The sequence below is a fragment of the Heliangelus exortis genome, chromosome 13 (assembly GCF_036169615.1).
Source record: "Heliangelus exortis chromosome 13, bHelExo1.hap1, whole genome shotgun sequence".
Classification (NCBI taxonomy): Eukaryota; Metazoa; Chordata; class Aves; order Apodiformes; family Trochilidae; genus Heliangelus; species Heliangelus exortis.
In genome coordinates, this window is record NC_092434.1 from 18631993 (window position 1) to 18658162 (window position 26170).

General features: G+C 52.9%; 1 protein-coding gene and 1 long non-coding RNA gene across 5 annotated transcripts in view; one reads left to right on the top strand and one right to left on the bottom strand.

Moving 5' to 3' along the window:
• Positions 1-26170, bottom strand: part of CPNE2 (copine 2) — a 47914-nt gene that overhangs the window by 9322 nt on the left and 12422 nt on the right. For all 4 annotated transcript variants that reach the window (XM_071757277.1, XM_071757276.1, XM_071757274.1 and 1 more), the window contains exons 3-12: positions 20427-20606; positions 18554-18628; positions 15590-15661; positions 9606-9689; positions 6042-6131; positions 5679-5777; positions 5214-5300; positions 4450-4509; positions 2222-2355; positions 1533-1587 (exon numbers count right to left, since the gene is read on the bottom strand). In XM_071757277.1, coding sequence (XP_071613378.1) covers positions 1533-1587; positions 2222-2355; positions 4450-4509; positions 5214-5300; positions 5679-5777; positions 6042-6131; positions 9606-9689; positions 15590-15661; positions 18554-18628; positions 20427-20606 — 936 coding nt within the window. The remainder of the gene's footprint in view (positions 1-1532; positions 1588-2221; positions 2356-4449; positions 4510-5213; positions 5301-5678; positions 5778-6041; positions 6132-9605; positions 9690-15589; positions 15662-18553; positions 18629-20426; positions 20607-26170) is intronic.
• On the top strand, positions 18147-24012 carry LOC139802270 (uncharacterized). The gene is made up of 2 exons (XR_011728554.1): positions 18147-18477; positions 21196-24012. It is a non-coding gene; the product is annotated as an uncharacterized lncRNA (long non-coding RNA).

Here is a 26170-nt window from a genome sequence, read left to right on the forward strand (position 1 = left end):
AAGTGTCTCAGCCTGGCTCCATAGCAAGGGCTTTCCAGCCCTTGGTCAGTCTCTGTGGCCTAAAAAATATGGAATATTTCACAAATTTGTGCATCATTGGAAACAACCCAATGATTGCCAAAATTGCCAAAAAAATCTTGGATGTGTGATGTGTGCTGATGGCACACAGACCCTGGGGTCAGGCAAGGCAGAGAGGGATGAAGTCCCCAGCTGGAGTGGGGCAGGGTGATGCTTGGGGGATTCCAACAGCTGAGGGGTCACTCTGTGACATTTGGGTAGGGGTCAACACCAGTGCTGACATGGGCTTAGACATCATTCTGGGAGAAAACAAGGTGGTTTTGCTGGTAGCATTTAAGAAGCATTGGGAAGCAGTTCTGCAGCAGGCAGGTGTGGGGTGGGCAGAGGAGCAGCTGGCACAGTCCCCATCTCCCCTTTGTCACTCTGCTGAGTGATGGACACTGTGACAATTCACCCCCTGCATCCTGAGCTCCATTACCATCTCCATCCCCACTGTGCTTTCCATTCCCATTCCTCTCCCCAGGTGTCTGCTGGCTGTTAGTCCTTGGAAGCTGCCTAGAAATGGTGAAGTGACAGACCAGGGACATTTGCTGGCCAAGGAGAATGAATCAGCTCCAAAGTACAAGCAGAGGGATCTCCTCTGGTGCCTGGCAAGCAGAGACCTCCTCTGAGTCACATGAATTTTGGCTGCTGGGAGAGCAGAGAAAAGCACAAAGCCAGAGTGGGGAGGAGATCCCCAGCCTCGAGGGCTGGCACCCATCAGCTTCCCAGGCAGATCCACAGCCACTCGTGACTCATGTGCCACGCTGTGCTAAGTTCCCCTCCCAAAGAATGCCAAAGGTTCATCAAGATCCAACCCCAGCCCAAAGCTGGGAACTTCTCAGAACCAGCAAGCAGAAAGAAAATGCACAGGAAGGGCCTGAGCAAAGAGCAGCCAAAAGACCCAGCCAGCAAGGGAAGATGGTGGTGGTGTCCCAGGGCATCTTCACAGCCCCAGCCCTTGTCCACCTGAGGAGGAGAATCCTCCTGGTCCCTTGCAGGACCAAGGTGCTTTTAACCCCTTCAGCACCTAATCCCAACAAAAGATCAAGATGGCATTTGGGAAAGGATTTTGGAAAGCCCCTCTGCTCCTGCCCTTCCAGGCTCTGCCCATGCAACACCACTTCAAGCCTACCCAGTTCTTGGACTTCATTGCCACCTGATGTGTTCATCCAGGGGCCTTTTCCCTTTCCCAGAACTGTTCCTGCTTCCTGCCAGGAAAATGAATCCAAGCTTGGCCCTGCCCCTCAATGCCTGGGAGCTGCTGCTGTCACACCAGCCCCTCCCCACCTTGCTGCCCACCCACCTTCTCACATCTCACTCTCCATCAGCTGAAACCCCTCACCCCCTCATCCCCCTCTGCCCGACACCTTTTCCCTGACAGATCCAGTTGGGAAGCCTGGGCAGCTCTGCTCCAGCTCAGACAATGTCAGAACAAACCCATCCCAAACATGCAGGTGGCCACAAGACCTCACCTTCCAGTCTGGTGGGAGCTGGGCACCGAATCCCAGAGCAGGAAACATCTTGTCTCTAAAAGAGAAGAAGAAAAATCTGTGCCTTGGCACACCCCACACGGACTCACACAGCTCAGGCCACAACCAGCTGCCCAAGCACAACTGAAACAGATGCCAGCCAGCAACATCTGAGCTCTAAAAATAATGAGAGCTGAACAGAGAGAGAACAGATGTTCCCCTTTGGCTTTTGATCTTCAGAGAGAAAAGAGTGCAGCTCTGCTTCATCACCCACAGATGAGCATCCTCTTGCCCAGACACCTGAGTCTCTTGCAGATGTGTAACCATGGAGACTTAAAAATAAAATAACTCCCAGTTTTAGTCACAAAAGCAACTATGGTGAGACCAACAGAGTTCCCCTGTATCTCCTCTACTGGTGTCTGAGATGATGCCCTGTGCTGCACACCTCAGGGTGGCCAGGGACCAAACACCAAGGTGAGGCCCCAAGGGGCTGCTCTCCAGGTGTCTCCAGCAGCTCTGTGGGGACAGGAGGAACCCTGTCCTTACCCTCTCCCCTTCCTGCATCCCAAGGGCCATTTCTCCCAAGGCAACATTTAGCAACATTTAGCCCAGAGGAAGTCAAGGCCCATCCATCCCAGGAGCCCTGGGGAATCAGGGAAACCTTTGCTGGGGGTGGGGGGCTCAGAGCTTACGAGTCGTAGTCCTGGATGATCTGTCCAACAGCCCAGAGAGCTGACAGGTACTCGTTGGTCCCCATGGGGCTGATGTAGTGCAATGAGGAGGGGTCCCGTGGGTTCCCATTGGAGGCTGTGAAGTCAATCCCAACCTGGGGGGGGAGAAGAGAGAAGCCCAGCCCTGGCCTTCAGCCTTTCCACCCTGGAGCACCCCACAAGTGTCCCCAAGCAGCCCCTCTTCCCCAGGGCTCCATCACAGAACTCCCACTGCTCATCTCCCAGGTGTTAAGCTCAGGAACAGCACAGAGCCCACAGTAGCCAGGGCTACCTGGGCATTTGACCCTCATGCCCAGAGAGCCACAGCCCTGAGCAACTCTTCCCCTGCAGCCACTCTTCCCCAGGACTCCTCGGGGACTGACACACACAGAGCTCTGAGGGGACTTGGGCATTTCTACAGATGTCTTTAAATAGAAAACCTAATTGAGGAGGGAGAAAAATAAAGTGTTCTGCTGACAGTCTCAGCCCCAGTTAAATCTGGTCAGACTGAGCCACCTGACTGGGAGTGACTGGGAAGGGACAGTCGGGAAGAGGTGACTGTGCCCACTCTGTTTGCTGCTCATTACACAGGAAAACCCAGAATAACCTCAGCAGCCAAACTGAGCTCAGGGAATTCACCAGGGACTTGGCTCTGGAACTGTAAAGGAAGAAGAGGAGCTGCAATTGGGCTTAGAAGGGACCTTGGCCTGGCTGCAGCAAGAAGACATCAAAGTCCAGGACATGGCACCAGCCTGTGCCAGGGTGACTGCTAAAACAGACTTGACAGGGCCAGGGGACATAGGGACAGAGGTTTAACCTGGAAGAGGGCAGGTTTGGACTGGAGGTAAGGGATAAATGTTGTATAATGAGGATGGGGAGACAATGGCCCAGGCTGCCCAGGGAAGCTGTGGCTGCCCCATCCCTGGAAGTGCTCAAGTCCAGGTTGGATGGGGCTTGGAGCAACCTGGGTTGGTGGGAGGCATCCCATCCCTGCCCACAGAAGGGGGGTGGACTGATGATCTTCAAAGGTCCCTTCCAAATAAAACCACCCTATAGTTCTATGAAAAGCCAACTTCTTTGTCAAGAAGCCCCACAGCCTCACCAACCTGTGGTTCAGTTCTGTGCCTGCGTGCCCAGCTCCTGCTGAGCACCACCAGGGAACAAGAGGGAAACCAAAGCAGGGGGAGGGAGCTCAGGGGTGTCAGACAGGCACAGGACCCATTTCTGCAAGTGATGGTACCAAGAAGCACTCCAGAAACAATTCAGTGGAGGCAACTGGTCAGTCCCCAGCATCAGGAGGCAAGCAGCTGGGCAAAGTGTCCCCTTCTCTGTGGCTTCAGCCCTTCTTTCCCCCATCTCCCTTGGTGGGGAGGACATCAGTGCCCTTTCTGAATTGAAAGTGTGGATGTGGCAGCATCCTCCTCCTGGCTCAGGCCTTTCTGCAGTGTTGTACCAGGGCTTTGGACCAAAGGTGCCTTTGGAGGGGGAGAAACCCTCCAAATATCAGTGGATCTTTATCTAAATTTGATCAAATTAGTATTTTTCTCTTCTGTTCGCTCTCCAGCACCAAGGACTCAGTGGCAGAACAGCACACAAAAAGCTCTCCCAATCACAAAAAGCTCTCCCAATTGCTCCTGTTCCTATGGCAACTCTTCCTCCTACTACTACTCTCCCCCCATTGTGTTTTTAGACAAAACAACAAAATACAAACTGAAACACTGAGTGCCTGCAGCTCTCCCAGTGCTGCACCAGGAAAGGCTTCAGGAATTAAATAAACCCAGTTCTGCATCAGGGCAGTTTCTCTTGGGGATGTGATGTCCACTCTTGATAAGCTGTGGTTCAGCATGAAAGAAGGTGGGAATGGCAGTAAAAATGCAGAGAACCATCTCATGAGCAGCCCAAAGCCTCTCAGATGGCTTCAAACAAGGCAACTTCCACAATAAACTGGAGGGTGGTTAAGCCAAGAAGTTAGTAATGTTTTGTGAAAGGTCAGAAAGTCCTTGTCCAAACCTGACCTCGTGCCAGGTCCCTCCTTACCTGAGCATCACAGCAATGACCCCCCCAAAACCACATGGTTTAACAGCAAAATGAGACAGCTCCTCACTGGAGCACCCAAGTTAGTGCCAAATCTCCTGCAGAACCTCCCTTCCCAGTTTTGACCATTACAGACAGGTTACTGTGACTGGGCAAAGAGAAGCAAATGTCCTTACTGTAAACATCAGCTGGCAGCCTCCCAGGATGTAATCCAGGAAGGAGAAATCTCTTGTGATCTGAAAGAAAAGCCCCCAAAATGTGTTTCAGTAATCTGCACAATTTCAGAAGATCAAAAATAAATACCTGGAAGTACCCAAGCCTGCTTGGTACCTTGTGACCTTGGGCTTTTGGGGGCCTTCAGCCACATGGGAAAGCAATGGGAACAACCACTTCACATGGGGCCAAGGAGATCACACACTGGTCCAAGGCTGGGGTGGGAGCCTGGAGAGGGATCCCTAAGAGCTGGAAGCATCCATCCTGGTGACCTGAATGGAAGATCCTCTCCCTGTGCTCCCAGCACCTGCAGATCTGCTGTGGGCAGAGCTATGTTGGTGCTTTCCCTGCTGTGCTGCTGGTGTATGAAGGGAGGACTTCAGCAACACCTCAGCTCCCAGGGCCTTCTCCCTCCCTCCTGCACTCAATCCCTGCCCTCAAGGAGGCAGCAAACAGCTGGGAAGCACCCACAGCTTGGGCTGCCCATGCTGGATATCTCCTCCTGGATCTGTGGGCACCTGGTGTGTGGGGTGGCACCAGCAACTTTGTGCAGCAGATGCTCCAAGTGGAGAGAAAGCCAAGCAGGAAGGAAATCCCTCTTTTAGCCACACTAAGGACCTCTGCTTGGGAACACAAGGGCACTGAAAGCAGAAGGGATGGGGAGAGCTTGGGAAGACTCAAGCTTGACCAAGAGCAGAAGGAAACATCCCAGCAGCACTGGACTCACTTTGCAGGACTTGACAATGATGATCCCAGAGTTCTTGTAATTCTTTTTCTTCTTCTGCTTTTTGGGGTTGATGCACTCCACCTCAAGCTGCAACACACAAGATGGATACTGGTGTGAGCACAGAGCTGGGCTTTGCAGATGCCACCAGCAGCCACATCCTGCAGTCATCCTCTCTCCACACCTTTCCAAGTGCTGAAGAAGCCCTTGGAAGCAAGCTACCAGAATTCAGTGATGGAAGTGGAGGCACAGGACTTGCATGGGGAGAGGCTGCTTCCAGCTTGCCCAGGACATGGGCATCTCCAGCTCAGGTGCTCTGGCCATGGCAGTGGCCTGGGGGTCACTCATGGTGCAGGTGGGAGTTGATTTCTGAGCACAGGCTGAGGATCTCAGTGCAAGTTCCAAAATCCACCACCAGCCCCTAGGAGCCCTTTACCTCCTCTTTCCCAAAAGCACGTTGGTACTTACTGGAAAGGCATCCTGGGCTTCACACATCCTGGCCACTGAGGTCTGAAACTCCCCAATGAAGTCATGTCCTCCATCACTGTCATAGTCATAGCACATCACCTAGGAGCACAACCCAGCTTCAGTAACCATCCCCTGGAAGGAAACCTGCTGAAGTTCTCAGCCTCTCCTGCTGGAAACCCCAAACAAGGTGGGTTTTTTTTTGTTGTTGTTTTTGTTTAGGGAGTTGTTCTAGTTTAGTTTGCTTGGGTTTTCTTAACAAACAAGCCATAGGGGTTTATATATTTAGGGGTATATAGGACACCCTATATATTTAGGGTGTCCTGGTCTGAGCACCCCGACACAAACCACAGGGCCCCCTGTTACCTTGACTGGCTTCTCCACATCTCCATCACACAGAGACACCAAAGGCACAGTGAAGGGCTTCCATACAGGGTCCAGTGTGTACTTGATCACCTGGAGGGTGGGAATGGAGGGAAACCATCACGATGGGCATGTCTGAAGGGGGAGACTGGCACAAAGCAGGGATGTCCCTGAGAGAAACACTGGGTGAGGGTCTCAGGTAAAGCCACAGAAAGCCCCATCTCAGCCCTCTCATCAGCATGGACCCCATGCTGCTCCCCAGGCTGTCACAAATGCTTCATCTGCTTCTGGAGGCAAGGAAAGGAACCTGCTGGAGCAAAGAGATGCAGCAGACTGGCAGCACATGACCAGAGCACTGGCACAGCCACTCACCCACCAGTTCAAGGCCAGCATTACTATTTCTGCCCTCTGCACCCAAATGCTTGCCCCTGCTCATTGCCTGTGGAATCACAGACTGGTTTTGGTTGGAAAAGTCCCTCCCCCGCTTCCCTGCAGCCCCCTCAGGTACTGGAAGGTGCTCCAAGGTCTCCTCAGAGCCTTTTCCAGGCTGAGACAGCCCAAATCCCTCAGCCTGGCCCCACAGCAGAGGGGCTGCAGCTCTGGACTCAGGCCAGCACTCACATGTCCTTGGTGTCCTGGGGACCCCCAAGCCAGACAGAGCTCTGCAGGGAGGTGTCAGGAGGGCAAACCAGAGGGGTGGGAGCCTCGCCCAGGCCATGGTTGGTTTCTGGGCTGCCAGTACACGTGGCTGGGTCATGCTGAGCTTTGCATTTTGCTTCCTGAGCAGCAGATGAACCCTTCTCTGAGCAGGGTACAGATGGTAACACCTAGGCGGGGGGGGGAGAGATATCTGGGGGCTTTGGAGCACGAGCAGCCCAGTGAGGAACTTTCTTCTCTATAAAAGAACAACCCTGGGCAGAGGCTGCTCAGGGCAGTAGTGAAGTCCCCATCCCTGGAGGGGTTCCAGAGCCCTGGATGTGGTGCTGAGGGACATGGGGCAGGGGTGGCCTTGGCAGTGCTGAGCTAACAGTTGGACCTGTTGATCTCAAAAGTCTTTTCCAGCCCAACAGATGTGAGGATTCAATGATTTGATGGGGAGGTCCATGGCTGCCACTGCCACTAAACAGCTGTGGGAACCTGCAAGGAGAATCTGGTTTTACAGACAGGCTCTTGCATGAGCCCAGGGGAAACCCTGACACCATGAGCACAGTTTAGTCAAGAGTTTGTAAACATCTCCCCCAGGAGGGAGAGTGAGGGAGCCCATGCACCCCAAGATGGTGCCCACAGGCTGCCAGGTGTCCAGGCTTGGTGGGGGAGGATTTGGCACCTCCACCTCGTGGTGCCCAGCTGGGTGCTCAGACTTGTGTCTAAATGAGCATCCTAATCCTCCCCTGCCAGACACCTCCCTTGTAGCACAAGGAATGCCAGCACCAGCTTGAGAGCTGCTTATATTCCCCCTATGGGAGATGGAAAAATGGAGAACCTGGGCTGCATGGCCAGCAGAGCCAGGGAGGGCATTCTCCTCCTCTGCTCTGCTCTGGTGAGAAGAGCTGTGCCCAGTTCTGGTGCCCCTGACACAAAGAGGACATAAAGGGTCCAGAGGAGGCCACTGGATCTGAGTGGAGGCCAGCACCTGATCTGAGGGCTGGAGCACCTCTGCTACAGACAGGCTGAGAGAGTTGGGGGTGTTCAGCCTGGAGAAGACTCCAGGGAAACCTCAGAGCAACTTCCAGTGCCTGAAGGGGCTGCAGGAAAGCTGGGGAGGGGCCTTGGACAAGGCCAGGGAGTGATATGACAAGGGAGAATGGTTTCAAGCTGGAAGAGGGGATATTTACATAAGAAATTGGGAAGAAAATCTTTACTATGAGGGTGGTGAGACACTGGAACAGGTTGCCCAAGGAAGCTGTGGCTGCCCCATCCCTGAAATGTTTAAGGCAAGGTTGGATGGGGCTTGGAGCAACCTGGGCTGGTGGGAGATGTCCCTGCCCATGGCAGGGGGCTTGGATCTAGATGATCTTTAAGGTCCCTTCTAACCCAAAGGAGTCTGGGGTCTCAGGATTCTATGATTTCTTTGTATCTGGCCTCAAAACACAGAGATGGTCACCTCCTGGTGTGGGATTCCTTTGAGGGCAGCAGGATACATTGAGGGCTGGTAAGATGGAGGCTGTTGAAGCACTTCTTATTTGAAACCAAACCTGCCAAGACCTTTCTGCAGTGAGACAGGACAGGAGAGGAACTGGGCAGAAACCCAGAGGAAAAGCCAGGACATCCATCTGCTCCCTATAAACCTGACCTGCTTCCAGCTGGGAACCAGCAAGGACTGGGGCACAGTCAGGCCCCCAGTTCCCAGGCCTCTCCCAGGACCACGGGCTGGGGCTCACTCAAAATCCCCATGTCTGGGAACTACACCTTGCTGAGTGAAAGCCCAGCTACCTGTGCTAAACCAGGAGGAACCAACCAAAGAAGGTCCTGGCCTGCTCCCAGAAATACCAGAGAAATACTAAGGGTGGTATAAATTAAATGTGGGAAAGTGGGAAAGTACTGAAAAAGAGACAACAGAGCCAGGGTTCAAAGGACAGCCCATGCTGGTGGGGCAGGGCACAGGGTGTGACCAAGGTGAGTGTGCAAGGGAGGGGAATCCACCTGGATGTTACCCTCACTGGTGAAACCCAACATACAGAGGGACTTTGTAAATAAATACCACTATCCTTCTGCATCAGTGGGAGAAAAAGTGGTGAGATGGGGTGGGCTGGAACCCTCCTCCTCTGATGCAGAGGATACTGTGAGTCCTTCCTGCAGCAATCACCCCCCTCTTCTTTCTGCCACCTGCCAGGAACTAAAGGTGAAAAAAAACTAAACAAACTAACTTTGAGGAGGGAAAAAAAGCATTCAGAAGTACTTATTGGCCTGGTGGTAAAGCAGAGACAGCCTGCCCGTGGTGTCTCACCCACCACATCCCAGGTGTGAGCTTGAGAACAGGAACAAAATGTGGCAGCAGGGATCACTGGGGACAGGGAGAGGTTGGCTGCCCCTGGAGGTACCCACCAGGACCTCAGAACAGATCTCTGCCTCCTCGATGGGGCTCCAGCTCTGCTTGACATGAGGCCAAGCACTTGTGCACAGATGTTGGAAATGAGCTCAGGTGAGCTGAGGACCTGGCAAAAGCTCATTTTGCCTGAACCTGTCCCTACTACTGTTCTCTAAGCCACCTTCCATCACCTCTCTCCACCATCTCCCCATCTGCTGCTTCTGCAAGTGGAAGGAGTCTGGTCCAGGGCTCAGCCTGTGCTAGGGATTAACAGGGGTTAGAAGACCACCTCCCTCTCTGCTTGGTTGATACAGCAGTAAGTAGGATAGAAAAGGTATCAAGACCTTGCTGGCCTCAGTAAATCTTCATCTGCTGGAGTCCAGCAGCCTCTGCTAGACACTGAGAAGGCAGCTGTAAGGCTCTGGAACCCCTGGATCCCACTCTGCTTTATGGGTGATTGATGAGATGATGGCATGAAGGGTGTGAGGAGCTGACTGAAGGGTGGTGGTGTCTCAGCATCTCATCAGACTCATGCTCACCTCTGTCCTGTGGACCAGCATCCACTTCCCATCATCACCTGGTTTGTAGAACTCCAAGAAGGGGTCTGACTTTCCAAACAGGTCCTGGGGGAGAACAGGGTGAGTTACAGAGTGCTCAGTGACAATGAAAGCCCCTCCTTTCCCACAGGCTGCACACTGCCAGCTCCCCCTCTCCTGGTCAGGCAAACCCTGTTGACATTTCTCATTCCAGCACTGGCAGAGCAGGCAGGGCAGACCCCTGGCAGGGGCCTGGGGGGACTGCAACAGAGAAGCTGTGGCTGCTCCATCCCTGAAAGTGTGCAAGGCCAGGTTGGATGGGGCTTGGAGCAACCTGGTCTAGTGGAAGGTGTCCCTGCTCATGGCAGGGGGTTGAAACCAGGAGGTCTTTAAGGTCTCTTCCAACCCAAACCAGTCTGAGCTACAACAATCTGCTGGCAGTGGCAAGCTCTCCAGGCACAGATGCCACAGAAAACAACCCCAGCTGGGAGGCAGCTGAGTTTGGGCTTGGAAAAACAGCTAAAGCTTCAAAGGAAAAGCAGAATTCTGAAGCACCCGAGTGTCTTGGGGGAAAAGGGAAAAAAACAACCACCCTCCTACACACAGCAGCAAAGCACAAGCAGAGGAAATGTTTAAGGCACAAGCTGCCTTGGTGTTGACAGAGATCATGTAACACCATCCAAGATCCACAGCCCTGAGTCAGCATGTGCTGCTGCCTTCCCTGCCAGCATCCCCGTGGATATTCCCCTGATAAAGGCTGCTGAGCAGGATGCACACAGCCAACATGGGGCCCTGCTGGCTCCCAGCACAGGGCTGGGTCAGGGCACCTGCAGCCTGGGCAGGAGGTGGCACAGACCCAGGGAAACTGCTGAGCAGAACTTCCTTCCTATTCAGAGAAATGAGAAAGGGGCTGACATGAAACTAGACCCTAAATATTCCCAATGAATTACTGAGAGACAGTTCAGCTGGAGGAAGGTGGGTGCCTGGGTCCTGCAGAGAGCTGGAGGAGCTTCTTATAGGTTTGACCAGGAGCCTTCTGGGCTTCCAAATGATGCAGTGGGGATGCAGGAGATGCTTGTGGAGGAGGAAGCATGGACACCTCAGGAGAGGAAGCAGAGATGCCCCAGGATGCCCTGCCCACAGCCAGCCCCAGAGGTGGTGGCTGGATGGACACAGGCTCCAGTGTTGCCCCAGAAGAAAACCTGTTAACATTTTCCAAGTCCTGTTCCCAAAGCCAGCCAGACAAGTACAGCACTGCAAAGTGTTTGGGCTTGAAGAAACCAACCTGCTTCAGCCCAAACCCTTCTGCCAGAGGAGCAGACTCTCAAGATGCTCTCTGCTGAGATGAGGCTCTTCTTCTTCTACCCCATTTCCCAGATTTGTAGGAGAGGTCACCAAGCTGTTCTTTCCATGGGGTTATGGTTCTGGCACAGCTCTGATCCTGCTCACCCATATCCTGGGCTCTCAAACATCACTGATGGATTAAAGAACAAGCAGTGGGGACCTTACCTACACTGCCTGAGCCTCCAAGCCACGGTGGGCTGGTGGAGGCAGTGGCAGGGAGGCTTGGAGGGGTTCTGCTGCCATTCCACACAGAGCAGCCCAGGTCACAAGGGCCTCGCTCCCCTCAGAGCAGGCTGGGAGATGCCTCAGGGTTGTGGGCTGCTAATTTAAAATATCAAACCCACAAACATCTCACCCTGCAAGACTGGCAGGGCATGGAAACTGAGCAACCAAAGGAGCTCAGCAGACCAGATCAATCTGGTCCAAGAATCTAAACCATCAGAACTGGTCCTGGTACAGCACAGACAAGGAGGGTGGAGGTGACACTCCCCTGGACCACAGCTTCCAGCACCAGTCCTGGCTCACAGCCCTTGCTGTCCCCAGCCATGCTGAGGCCCCACTGCCCTCCTGCCATCCCTGCAGCTCTGGGGATTCACATGATGCTGGAACCAAGGTCACCAGTGCTGGTCCCAGGTGAAAACAACTCTCCTGCAAGTTATCCCAAGGGCTGATGTGACAGGAGGGATAAGGGTTTCAGGCTGGTTCTGCTGCTGACATCTTCCTGCTGTGCAGCTTTGGCATTTAAAGCAAGTTAGTGAGCCACAGGTGGAGAAACCCTGGAGGTGTGATGGCAAGGAGGACATCAGGTCCCAGCCTCTGAGGAGTCTCAGGAGGAGCTGCCTGGGATGGAGCATGGCTCCGGGCTGGGTTTTACAGGAAGGGATGCTCACAGCTCCAGCTCAGTGTGGGAATCAGGATGGTCCCATGGTCTCAACATGAAATCCTGAGAGATCTGGTCCATTCTCATGGCTAAGCCCCAAGCCTTGCTTCCCAGCTACGTCCTGTGGGATGCAGGAGGGTGTTGTCCCCCTAGGCTGCAGTCACAGAATCCCAGAATCATTTGGGTTGGAAAGGAGCCCTCTGGGATCACCAAGTCCAACCCTTGATCCACTCCCCCCGTGGTTCCCAGCCCATGGCACTCAGTGCCACATTCAGTTTCTGCTTAAAAACCTCCAGGGATGGAGAATCCACCCCCTCCTTGGGTAGCCCATTCCAATGCCTCATCACCCTCTCTGGAGAGAATTTATTCCTAATATCCAACCTAAACCTCCCCTGGCAGAGCTGAAGCTCTGCCAGGGGAGGTTTAGGTTGGATATTAGGAAAAAATTCTTTAGTCCATGCCCTCTTGTCCCACTGATATCTGCCCAACCCCCCCCTGGCTCCAACCTCCTTTCAGGGAGTTGGAGAGAGTGATGAGGTCTCCCCTGAGCCTCCTCTTCTCCAGCCTCAACACCCCCAGCTCCCTCAGCCCTTCCTCACAGGACTTGTGCTGGATCCCTTCACAGCCTCCTTGCCCTAACATCTCACCCCTGCAAGTTTTAGCTTGGCCAACTCTGCTGTCCTCCTTAAGCTTAAACAAGTTCTAAGCAGCCCCACCAGTTGCATTTCATCCTCTTTCAGTGTCCTCACTCAGAGATGGTTTTAATTTGCATGAAGTGACACAAACATCCATTGCCCATTAGCAGGACTTAAATTTAGCTGTGTTCTGGGAATCAGCAAAGAAACCTCTTTAGCTCTGCCTGCTGTCACCAAGGAAGGACCTTTCTGCTGTCACCTATAGCTAAACTGGAGAGAAACAGCACCTGCAGGATGGACAAGGGATCAGACCCAGCCAGCACGGGGTTAGGAAGGGCAGGTCCTGTCTGACCAACCTGAGCTCCTTTTATCATCAGGTGAGTGCCTGGGGGATGAGGGGAAGGCCGTGGATGTGCTCTACCTGGACTTCAGCAAGGCCTTTGACACCTTCTCCCACAGGATTCTCCTGAAAAAGCTGTCAGGCCACAGCTTGGACAGGGGCATCTGTGCTGGGTTAGGAACTGGCTGGAGGGCCGGGCCCAGAGAGTGGTGCTGAACGGGGCTGCATCAAAATGGCGGCCGTGGTGTCCCCCAGGGATCAGTGTTGGGCCCAGTGCTGTTTAATATCTTTATTGATGATTTAGATGAGGGGATTGAGTCCATCATCAGCAAATTTGCAGATGACACTAAGCTGGGGGGAGTGTGGATCAGCTGGAAGGCAGGAGGGCTCTGCAGAGGGACCTGGACAGACTGGAGAGTTGGGCTGATCCCAAGGGGATGAGGTTCAACATTCCAAGTGCTGGGTCCTGCACTTTGGCCACAACAACCCCATGGGGAGCTCCAGGCTGGGCACAGAGTGGCAGAAAGGGAGCTGGGAGTCTGGATTGCCAGGAAGCTGAAGAGGAGGCAGCAGTGTGCCCAGGTGGCCAAGAAGGCCAATGGCATCCTGGGCTGGCTCAGGAACAGCGTGGCCAGCAGGTCCAGGGAAGGGATTCTGCCCCTGTGCTCAGCCCTGGGGAGGCCACAGCTTGAGTCCTGTGTCCAGTTCTGGGCCCCTCAGCTCAGGAAGGAGATTGAGGTGCTGGAGCAGGTCCAGAGAAGAGCAAGGAGGCTGGGAAGGGATCCAGCACAAGTCCTGTGAGAAAGGGCTGAGGGAGCTGGGGGTGTTGAGGCTGGAGAAGAGGAGGCTCAGGGGAGACCTCATCACTCTCTCCAACTCCCTGAAAGGAGGTTGGAGCCAGGGGGGGGTTGGGCTCTTTTCCCAGGCAACTCTCAGCAAGACAAGAGGGCACAAGAGGTCTCAAGTTGTGCCAGGGGAGGTTTAGGTTGGACATTAGAAAGAATTTCTTGATGGAGAGGGTGATCAGACATTGGAATGGGCTGCCCAGGGAAGGGGTGGATTCTCCATCCCTGGAGATATTTCAAAAGAGCCTGGATGTGGCACTCAGTGCCATGGGCTGGGAACCACGGGGGGAGTGGAGCAAGGGCTGGACTTGATGATCTCAGAGGTCCCTTCCAACCCAGCCCATTCTATGATTCTGTAAGAGGAGGATTATTCATAGTCCTTATCCCAACATAAGGAGGTGGCTGATGAATTCCTGTACCCTGTACCTGTATGCATCATGTCCTGTCTAAAGAACATCAAAAGATGTCACCTTTGCATAACCTGATGGAGCAGCTTGGCTGCAAACCAGCTTAGAAAGCTCTGCAGCTCCTGCCCATGCAGCAAGTGATGCCATCAGCAAAGCTGCCAATATGAGAAGTGGGAAATACTAACCCAGGCTGTAATTTTTGCAGTTAAGTGCATATATCAAAGGCAATTCCAAAGTTGTTCCATCTGTCACTTTAATAAACTCCGTGTTTTCAGCCTTGCACAAGCCCTTGGGGGGCTCTGGAACAGGTCAGTGTTGTTTCTTCTCATGGCCTCACACACACAATCCCTCAGCCAAACTGTTTAACCAGTCTGGGACTAGGACTGGACCCATCCATACCCAGACCCACTCTGAGCAGGGGGGTCCAGTCTGACCCTTGCAACTCAACAGGAGGGTGTCCAGCAGCCACCCTGCAGGCTCAGACCCCTCTACATAACATGGGAGGACCCCAGTCCTTGGCCTGGATATTCACAAGTGGCCACAGGGACCCTGCAGAAGGACTCAGAACACTTTCACCAAGCTTATGGAGCCATCCCAGCCTTGTTTTGCAAGAGGACAGAGGCATTTTCTTGGGGAGCTGTAAGAAAATGACTGCTCTGGGGGTGTCTCCCAGATGTGCACAGGATGGACCCAGGTCTCAGAGGAAGCCACCAGTTCAAAGATATCCTCCAGCCCATCACTCAAATGGAGTTACTTGGGGATTTCTTTAACACTTGGCTCCTGGCACTAGGCAGGGTAAGAAGGATGAGAAAACACCACTTCTCAACAGGTAGGAAAAACATGTGGATGAACCAGAATCCATCCAGTGGGGACTGGACTAACCACATCTTCCCCAGCAAATCCCCTCCTGCCTGGATGCTTGCTGTACCCTGGTTTGAAAACCAAGGGCCATCCTCTCAGTCACACCAGCTCTGCAGAGACCAGAAAGGAGCAAAAAATAATATTCCCATCAATTGCTTAGCAACAGCTCTGGATTAAGAGGAATATCTCTGGTTGCCTGGTAAAGAAGGCTAGCTGGCTTTGTCCAGAAAGGTTCAGAGTCTCCTGCCCATCCTACCCAAACCAGAACTCAAGCTTTACCTCCCTCCATGGGGTCAATGCTTTCTTCTCAGAAAATCACAGTTTGATACTGAGCAGATGCTCACCCCATTACCAGAGGGGCTGAAGCCAGGAGCTCTCAGAACTGGCAGCTCCACTGAACTTGTCTTTAAGACCTGCAGTACACAGAGCCCGTGCCACATGTAACCTTTCCATTGCCACACGTGTGCAACACCATGACAACAGGGAAACTGAGGCACGGGCATACCCAGAACTCAGTGGCACCGCCAGGACTTGAACCCCTCCTGTCTCACCCTAATGCTTTCTCCAGCAGGACTATTTTTGTCGATGCTCTACCCAAGAGCAGAGGTTTCTTTAGATCCCTTGGCCAGAAGGTCAGGCTTTTGGCATTCTATCCTCAGACACAGCCCCACTCACCTTTTTGTCCAGTTTTCTGCCAGCCATGCTCAGAGTAATCACCCTGTTATCTGAGAGCTCCTGGGCAGCTATCTAAAAGACAAGGGAAACTGGCATTAGTTTTCAGCACAATAATGAAGGCAACACCAAGGCAGATGAGAATCCAGACCCTGAGGACATACACACAACTCCTGCAAAACCCTTTTCCCAGCAAAGGGCTGTGACCACCTCTTGCACACAGATTTCACTGGTGTTAAAATGATTTTACCTTTGCAGATCAATTTGGGGACCCAAGCTTCATTCCTAACTTCTCTCTATAATGGAGAAGTGTGGAGAAAAAGCCTGGACTTCCCTGGGACAGGCATTGCCATGTACCCTACTGACAGAGAAGCTTCAAAACAAAACAGGAGAGGTGTCCTGAGCAGGCCACCAGCTGTGATGCCCCCAGGGCACCCCCTGCCCTCCACAGCCTCATCACTGGGGCTTGGTCCAGGTGAAACTTGCAGGGCTGGAACTCAACAGGTACCATTATGTTTCTTGAATGGACAACCCAAAGGGAGAATGAGGTTTCAGGACACCCTGAGCAGCCTCCTACCCCCCAGGTCTAAATAAAATGAAGCTTCTAGGAAGAAACTCATCCCCATTCTTGGGTGCCACAGCTGAGCTGGTCTCAGGTGGCTTTTCATGCCCCTGGACCTGGTGGAGTCTCCAAGAAACAAGCCATGAGGAAGGAGGAGCAATAAAAGCCTGGCCAGCCAGATGTGTCACCTTGTCCTCCATGTCCCATAATGGTCTTGGCACAAAGCCACTGCTCCCCCCCTGAGGGGGATGCTGGGAGCACCCAGGACTCAAGCCAGGTCTCTGCAGAGTCACAGCCTCAAGCATGAAAACCCCAGTGTTGCTCCCAAGCAGTCTGGATTCCTTCCCTTACTTCAGCTGGAGAGACACAGGCTCCAGAAGGGCTCCAGCTGACAGCCACCAGTGGGCCAGTTTTCTCTGGAACATGATCTGATCAGTGCCTTGGTATTTTAAAAAAGGGAATGTTTATAACAAAGCCCACATTCATTCACTTCTGTTACCAGGCATTTTCTGAATCATTTGTATGTTTTTCCTCAAGGATGTGTCCTGCCCAAGCATCTGCTTCCCACCTCTTCCTTCTCAGCATCCCAGGCCAGGCTGAGCTGTGTCCCAGCATTCCTGCCTGCAGCTGGGCAGGATCTGGGACTGGCACAGCCAGGAGCATGGTTTGGACATTGTTCCCCCCATGGTGCTCCCAACCCCAGCTGATTGCTGCTTGTCTGCTGGAGCTACAGGTTGGAATCACAGAAAGGCTTTAAAAAAAAAACAACAGGCAGAAACCAAGGTAACCATTTTCTGCAAAGCCATCACTTTTCTTCCCCCATGTGCTCCTTGGGGGGGAACATACTGTCACCAAAACCAACACGAGGGAAAGGAGCTGAAGGGAAGCAGGCAAAGTTTGCCCTCTGCTGATCCTCACAAAAGCACCAACTCACAAAGGTGTTGTACCACCAACTCACAAAGCTGGTGTACAGCATTTCAGGGCTGTTTAAAAGCCAGACCATGCAGACAAGGTGTCCTTGTGCCACTGCTGGTGTCATCTCCTCGTGGACAAGAACAGCATCCCCAGTGCTGTGCCCAGCAGAGGCACGTGGCAAGATCTCAGGTCTGATTTCTGCACAGTGGCTCCCTGGGATTTTCTCCATCTCTTCAACCCTAGGGATCCCCATGTGATCCTGTTCAGCCAACCAAGGTTCTTCTGTCACATTCACCCCTCTGGCATCTCAGATGAGAAAAAGGCAAAATGGAAGAGGATGGAGGTGAGGAAGGTAGGGTCTGGCTCCCAACTCCATGTTTTATGTTGGAGAATCCCTAGCAGAAGCCTGCTCCTTGGCTGGTGCCCACAGCTGCTGCTTCAGTGCCATGGCAGGCAGTGAAGAGAGGTGCCCACCACACATGACCCTGTTGTCATCATCTCACCAGGGAAAAAAAAACAAAACAAAAAAACCCAACAGATCAGAAAATGGTATCAATGAAGCAGATGTCAGATCAAGACTTCCCTTTTCTAACAACCTGTAACCTTTGAACTTGACTGGGAAGTTTTCATCTGGCCCAGCTCTTCCCACCTGAGGGTTGGAGAGCCCACTCCTCAGGGATGGCACCTGGCAGGAGGCACAACTGGTGAGCATCACTGTGGCTCTTATTCTTGCATTTAGAGATGAACTGAAGCAATTAAGAGCAAAAAGGTGGCAGCATCTTCCCAACCTCCAGAGCACACAGCAGTGGAGATATCCTGAGTTTTGAAACCCTTCCAGTGCCTTTAAACCTGATGGAAGTTTAGCTCCTCGATGGCCTTTGCTGCCTGGCTGCACATCTCACCAAGCCCCTAACACAGAAGAGATCCAAAACGGATGGCAGAAGCAAAATAAGACTAAATTTAGCCTTTTGTTTTTTAAAAAAGCCTGTCACTGAAGAGCTCTGCAGCAGAAAGGTCACTGCCCGAAGGGGTCTGCAATGGGAGCAGTGGCTGTTGCTATGAGAGTTGTTGCTATGGCACAGCTCCTGTCCTCTCTCTCCAAACAAAACCACCCATCGGTGCAAAGGAACCAGCCCTGTGCCTCCCACTGATCCAGGGAGGGCTGAGCCACTCTCTTGTACCAGATAACAAACAGCAGCTGCAGAGATTTGTTTTGTTCTTCTCCACATTGAGGGTTTTTTGGTTTGGTTTTTTTTTTATTTCAGAGACCAAAGCAGAAGCTGAAGAATCCCAGCGCTGGGCATCGTGCGTGATGGGTCCTGCCCCAAATACATCATCCCTCAGACAGACTGAAGTGGGCAAGAAAGTAGGAGGAAAAGGGGAAAATCTCATGAGAAAATCTTCTGGATGGCAGGTGAGCATCCAGCATTGCCCCTGGGTTACTTTCCCCCTTTCCATGCTGAGGAGGGAATGGAAAGGAGTCACCATACCGTTATCATCCCTTTCCCAGCAGGTTTCCCATTCCCCAGGAGCAGGCTCCTTGTGATTTTCTTGCTGGAGACAATCTAGAGAAACCAGAGGAAACAAAATCATGATTGTACAAATGATGAAAAGCAGACTCATAACCAACTGATCATTGCTCACCTCAGTCAGTTCACATTTAAACACCTGCAACAGTAGAAGAAAGACAACGTGGGGGGTGATGGGGACACTGTGAATGTCACCCCCATCTCCCAAGCCCGTGGGGCAGAGGGCAGCAGCAGCAATGGTGCAAGGAGAAGCTTCACCTCCTGTGGGCACCACCACCAGCCCTTGGCATGGAGCCAGGCAGTGGGACCTCATACAGCTGCAGGTCTGTCATCTGCCTCCAGCAAAAGCACAATTCAACCTTTCAAACCCCATTTTAAACACTTCTAACATGACCTCTGCCAGCAGATTGCTTCCAGGCCACGTTTCCATGTAAAAACCCCAGTTACAATCTGGATGCTCTCCCCTAGCATCCTTTTGGATCCCTGGCAGACCTGCTGCCAAGCAAGACACAGGGGTCAGCACCTCCAAGGCACTTATCCCCTGTAACTTCTAGATGGACAGACCTTTAAAGGTCCCTTCCAACCCAAACTATTCTGTGATCCAAGAATCTTGCAATTTCAAGAAAAAACTCTTTCCCACTGTGGCCATCCAGCTTTGTCCTGGTGCCTTTGATCCAAGAAGGCACAGGAGGCACCAGCCAGCACAACTGCATGTTTAGCAGAAGCCAGGGACACCTTCCCACCTACAGTCTGATCCATGCTACATCTCACTTGGCCACAGAGATCAATACAGATCCACAATGATCCAGTTGTCCCTTTAACTCATCCCACAGACCTCATTAGCTGCAATAAAAGAATGTGGCTAATCTGATAAACATCTGATGCAAACTCAACACTGAAAAGTGAGACAGCTCTGTGGCTGTTGCTGCCCATGCTACTGCCCTTCTCCCACATCAAGCTCATGAGCTGGCAACAGCAAGGTCCCTTGTGCCCCTGTGCCACGGTCAGGACCATGTTCCAGTCTGTGCTGTAAAGCAATTGCATTCAGGAGCCCCCCTGAACACCCTGAGCTGGACACTGACCCACCAGTGTCTGCTTCCTCCTCCTGGCTCCCACCTCCAAGCACAACAGAGGTGTTTTCTCCCATCCCATGCCACGTACCACAGCAGCCCTGAGCAGCTGGATGCTGCAAAAGAATGGAAAAAAATTTCCCTCACTCCCTGCCTCTGAGTCAGAGCAAGCTTAGAGGACAAAGACATTTGGAGAACAGAGCTGCCAACAGTGTCTGGGCTCATGAAAGCAAAGATCTTCTAAAGACTTGTAAGTCAGATTGTTCCCTGTAAAATTTTCCACAGAAAGAGCAGAAGACACATTCCTGTACCAACACACTAGAACAGAATATGATTTCCTACACAACGGCAAAGGACAAATCTTTCAAAAACAAAACCAAAGCTGAGATGGAAAAGCAGACTGCAATGCATCCTAACTTTATTTATCTGGAAGTTGCTCAAGCCCAAGTCCAAGCTGGTCATCAGGGCTCTTACTGAAACCCATGGTGAGACACAGGTGCCTCCAAAAGCTTCACTCGATGTCTCTGAAGGTACCAGCAGCAGCCCACACTGTGACTTAAGACTTCAGCAAGTAACAAGAGCACTCACATGGAATGGTTCAACCTCACCAGTTGAAGCATAAGATTCAAGCTTCCCCAGGAAGGAGCCAGCAAACTTTAAAGGAGGTAAGAGTGGCAGCTCAAATCCCTCCATGTCCTGTGGCTGCTGTTATTTGGGTTCCTTTTACTGGAGGACAGAGAGCTGCAGGGACATCAGATACTCACCATGCCCAGAGTGCAGGAGAATTCACCCAGGAAGTCATGCTCATACAGCTGCATGCTCGACTTGTCTTGGTCAAACAGGGCAAACTTCAGCTTCTGCACTTCCTCAAAGTGGTAGTCAACAATGAACTTCTTAGCAAAAGCTGGGTTGAGGTTGTTCACAGCTGTCTCTGTCCTGTCAAGCTGCAGAGAAAAGAAAGAGAGGCATTTAGGCATGTGCATCTTGCACCTTTCTCACTGCCATGTCTCTTCTCTGACTTCAGAAACTGCCATGGCCATCAGGGAGTGAGTGCACCAAGCAGAGCTCTCCCTAAGTGCAGGGCAACACACCCAGCACAGAAGGTGGGATCCATCCAACTGAGTAATGGCACAGCCTCCAGGGAGCTGCATCCCCAAGGATGGGGTGCACAGGGCAAGTTCCCTTTGCCTGGGGCAGTGGTGCAGTTCCCATCCCTGGGTGGGTTCCAAAGCAGATGCGGTGCTGAGGGACAGGATTTTGTGGTGGCCTTGGCAGTGCTGGGTTAACTATTGAACTTGATGGTCTTAAGGATCTTTTCCAACCAAAATGATTTCATCCCTCTGCAAGCCCATCCCAGGCAGCTGCCAGGCAAGGAGCACCCACTCAGCCAAGGTCAGTTTGGTCTCATGGCTCACAGAAGGCAGAGCTGCTTCATTTGCTTCTGAGCTCCCTTATCCCCAGGGCTGAAGCTCTCACACACCTCTGATCCTCCAGGAGACCCTCACTGCTGAATCCCAAACCTGTTTCTTTCAGGTTCTGCTGCAAACAGCAAGGACAAGCAAAGTGAGAAAACAAGTCCCAGAACAACACCCTCCAGCACTTCCTTCCAGACCTCAAACCAAAATTTCCATGTGGTTCTTATTTCTTGGCCTTCCATGGAAGAAAGAGAGAAATGAAGTCAAACCACTGCAGGACATTTTTCACAGATTTCATGAAGCATTGGGAGAAACAAGAGGCTGGAAGGACCCAGAAGACAAGATTTCAATAGACTTTGTCATGCTGAGCTATTGTGAGAAGGAGGAGGAAACCACGTCCCCCATGGCTTGGAGGAGCAAGTGCTTGGAGGATGATGGAAACAGGGAGGTAGGTGAGGAACCTGCCCTGGGAGAGGAACCACCAGAGCACTCTGCAGCATCCCACAGCCAGGAGCAGAGGAAACCTGGCAGGCAGTGAGGGTGGGTTCACAATGCAGCATGGCACAGGCAGGCAGAAAGCCAGAACCAAAATATCCCAGGGAGAGGCAGGCAGGAGATGTGAGGATGCTGCCCTGCAGTCACAGAGCCCATAGCTCAGGATCCTCGTGAGAACAGTACCACCAGCTGGGCTCCCACTGTGCTCTCACACAAACACCCATCCTTGTAGCAAAAGTGGCAGAAAAGGAAGCCAAAAAGCCTCAATCAAAGTGCTTGTGCACCTGTGCTGTCTTAAAGCAGGACAGAACTAATTTTCTGTATAGTCGTTTTACTTTTCAGCTAAGTCCCTTCTAAAACTGCACTCTCTGAAACTAACAGGAGGTTTTCCAGCCAGTGTCTGCTTCCAGGAGTGAGAGCACTCCATGGCCATCACTGGAGAACCAGGGGCACTGCTTGGCTCTACCACACTTCCTGTGAGCCAGAAACAAAAGGGACTAAAAGGGTCACAAATTTGACCCTCTTGTGGAGAAAAGCAGGGTAGATAGGTGACCCAAAGTGATGAAACAAGGCTGGATAGAGTCCAGAGGAGGCCACAGTGGTGCTCAAAGGGCCAGAGAACCTGTGCTATGGAGACAGGCTGAGAGAGTTTGGGTTGTTGAGCCTGGAGAATGCTCCGGGGAGACCTTACTGAGGTCCCAGCATCCAGGGGGACCTTAACAAGCTCAAGAAGTGGGCTCATGGAAACTGCATGAAGTTCAGCAAGGCCAAGTGCAAGGTTCTGCAGCTGGGCTGAGGCAATCCCATGCCCAGATCCATCTTAGGAGGAGAAAGGATTGAGGGCAGCCCTGAGGAGAAGGGCTTGGGGGGGGTGGTGGAGCAGAAGCTCAGCATGAGCTGTCAGTGTGTGCTCAGCCCAGAAACCAACCATGTCCTGGGGGCATCACCAGAAGCACTGAGAGTGGTCAGGGGAGGGGATTCTCCCCCTCTGCTCTGCTCTGCTCTGCTCTGCTCTGCTCAGACCCCCCCTGCAGTGCTGGGTCCAGTTCTGGAGTCCCCAAGAGCAGAAGGACACAGAGCTCCTGGAAGGTGTCCAGAGCAGAGCCACTGAAATGCTCAGAGGGCTGAGCAGCTCCCTGGGAAGCCAGGCTGAGGGATTGGGGTTGTTCAGCCTGGAGAAGGCTCTGAGGTGACCTCACAGCAGCTTTGCAGTCCCTAAGAGGGGCTACAAGAGAACTGGGGCTTGGCTGTTTGCATGGCTGTGTGGTGAGAGGAGAAGGGGCACTGGTTTAAAATTTGAAAAGGGGAGATTTATACCAGATATTAGGAGGAAATTCTTTGATGTGAGGGTAGTAAGAAAGGAAAGGGCCCACATAACACTTGGCAATTGGCAACTCTGTTATGGAGCCCTGGGAGCCCTGGCACAGGGTGTCTGCTGGGGTGGGGAAGCTCTGCCCCTGCTCTGGGGTACAGGGGGTGCAGGGGGGCTGGGACCCTTGAAAGAAGCCAGGTGAGGGTGTCCCTGAGGACCCCCAACCCTCCCCCATCTCATCCAAGGGACCCCAGGGTGGGATAATGTGGGGGCTGAAGCCCAGCACCCAAGGGGAGGTGCAGGGCAGGCCCAAGGGCAGCAGAATGGCAGATCCCCAAGAGAGGGGGGATCACCCCCTTCCACCCTCCTCCTCCCCCAGCAGCCATTCCTTCAGGCCCCCAGCTCCCATCTTTGGCCACACACATCACCTCACTGCCAGAGTCTGAGCTGAGCTGTGAGGCTGCCAGGTGCCTGTGGGAAGAGGGAGCAGAGCAGTGGGGAGAGTTGTGCCCAGCTCTGAGCCAGGGAGAGCAGGGGCAAGAGGAGGCAGCGGCTGAGGGGATGGAACCTATGGAGATGGAGCCCACCTGGAGGCTGAGAAGGACCCACAGAAGAGGAACAAGCTCCAGCACAGCCCCCCAGCACCACACCCCCCTACCAGGGGTCCCCTCCTCCTTGCCAAGCCCATCAGAGCACCCACCCAGCACCACAACACCAGGCTGAGGCTCTGCACCCAGTGTCAGCCAAGAGACCCAGCATTACCTGGAGCCCTCCAGGCACAGCCACCCCCTGGGCTCACCCCTTCCACCACCAGCAGCTGCTCTGTGATTCCATCATTCCATCATGACCCCAAGTCATGCTCAGGATACAGCTCAGGACCACCTCTTCATCCCTGGGCAGCATCCTGGGAGGAATACACCATCTCTTCCTCTGCTTTTGATCCTGACCTGATAGTTCCTGCACCCAGCTCCCACCTGACACTGAGTCCAGGTCCAGGACTGTCCCAGGGCCTCAGAGCTGATATCAGAATTACTGGGGAGTGTTGGTTTTGTTGTTTTCTTTGGTTTGTTCCTTTTCCACTATTTTTTTCTGTTCCTCATTACTGCTTCATTAACACTGTGTACTTCAGCTTCCAGCCCCTAAGCCTCTCTCCCTTATTCTCTCCCCTTTCCCTCTGGGAAGGAGCAGGGCTGATACAGAGCATCTCTCAGTTGTTTAAGTGCCAGCCCAGCTGTAAACCCTGGCAGCAGCCCTGGTCCCAGGGAAAGACCCCTGTGGAAAGCAGCCCCTGGGCCAGCATCCCCGGGCAGCACTGTGCTGCAGTGCCAAGACCCAGGACAGCAGAGGAGAAAAAAGAAAAAAAAAAAATAAAGGAAGGAAAAAACCAGCAAACGTACACCTAAGTCCCAAAGAAGCTCATTCAGCAGAAGAGGGGGGCTTTGGAGGGTCTGAGGGCAACATGGGGGAGCTGTAGATACCAACATGTATGTACAGGGGGTTTGAAGATGGGTGCTTCATCTCTCTTAATTGCCAAGAAGCAATTAAAGGAATTGCTGTGCCCAGAGCAGCACCTGCTGTGCTGCAGGGAGTCAAACACACCCACACTGCTGGATCCTTCCCTCTCTGCTGCCATCCTGAACACAAGGATGCCAACCTCTGCTGGGAGCTGTGGGGCACCAGGAGCAGTGGGCACCCCCAGCACTGCTGTGCTGAGAGGCATAAACACAGAATGGTTTGAGTGGGAAGGGACCTGTAAGGGTCACCCAGTCCCACCAGAGCAGGATGGTCACAGCCCAGTCCAAACGACCTCCAGTGGTCCCAGGGATGGGGCATCTCCCACCTCTCTGGGCAACCTGGGCCAGGGCCTCCCCACGCTCAGTGGAAATCATTTCTTCCTAACATCCAGCCTGGATCTCCCCTCTTTCAGTTCACAGCCATCACCCCTTGTCCTACTGCTACAGGCCCTCCCAAAAGCTCTGCCCCCATCTTTCTTTTAGGCTCCTTTTAAGCACTGAAAGGCCCCTGTAAGGTCCCTTTGGAGCCTTCTCTTCTCCAGTCTAAACAACCTCAGCTCCCTCAGCCTCTTTCAGCAGCACAGCACAGACAAATCCCCTCTTCCAAGCCTCAGACGTGAGACTGCAGGCAACAGAAATGGATTTTAGCTCCTTCCACGCTCTCTGAACTGCTCAACAGAGAGGGAGCAATGGAAACCAAGCCCCTTGCTCCCAGGCACTGGTTCAAAGGATGTAACTTGAGGTCCTGTCTCCAGCTTTGCTCTGGAACAGGTGGCCCAGGGAAGGGAAAGAAAAATCCAACCACTGTGTCTGGAGCTCCAAGCCTCTGGCGTGACAGAGCTTCCTTCAACACCAGGATGAAACCAAGTGCTTTATCTCCTGCCCACTGCCTGCAGGAAGCACAATCAAATACCAGGCATGTGCAAGGACTCATCATCATCTCTGCCTTGATAAGCACCAGTCACCTTCAGTCACCATCATCTACAAGACCTCTTCACACAACCTCCAACAGCTCCTGCCTTCTCCTTCCCCCCAACCCTTACAGGTCTGCATCCCCCACAAAGAGCAGAGCTGGCTTTGCCACTCAAGAGCAGAAAAGCACGAGGGCTTTCAAGAGGCAACCAGGCAAATTAGAGAGACCTGCTTGGGTAGGAGCCCTGATATTACAAATCAAGCATGAAAAAGGGAAATCATCTCCAGTGAAAGCCCTTGTGTTCAATGAATGCAGCTGTAGTGTCCTCCAGTGTTTGAAGGGAGGGTGGTGAGAGATCTTCAAGCACCCCCATCATGTGAAAATGGTTGATGCTCCAGCAGTGGGAGAGGCTCTCCCCAATGGAAAGCTTGTGGTGAAGGTGTGGGGCCAGCCAGAGGACTCAGAGTAGCAGGAAAGCAGCAGCATGGCTGAGCCATGTGTCCCTGCTCCTGGCATCACAGGCCAGGTCCTTCATGATGCAACCTGCATCATCATGCAGAACATCTGAACATCACCCATCTTCATGTCACTCCTCAGCCTGGGGTTTATTGCCCCTCCCTCCCCTCCCCATTCCAAGATTCACAAAGATTTCTTTAATTCCTATGTAGCTCAGCAAGACAAAATGACTGCATTTGGGAACAAATGTGACAGCCAGAAAGAACAGCAAGCGGAAAAGGGCACCAGCTGGTGCCACCACCCAGCACAGATGCTGGCCCCACCATGGCTGGTGCTGGTCCTGGAGGAGGAGCCCCATCTCCTGAGCAGGTGAAGATGTGTCCCTGACCTGGGGAAGGGGATG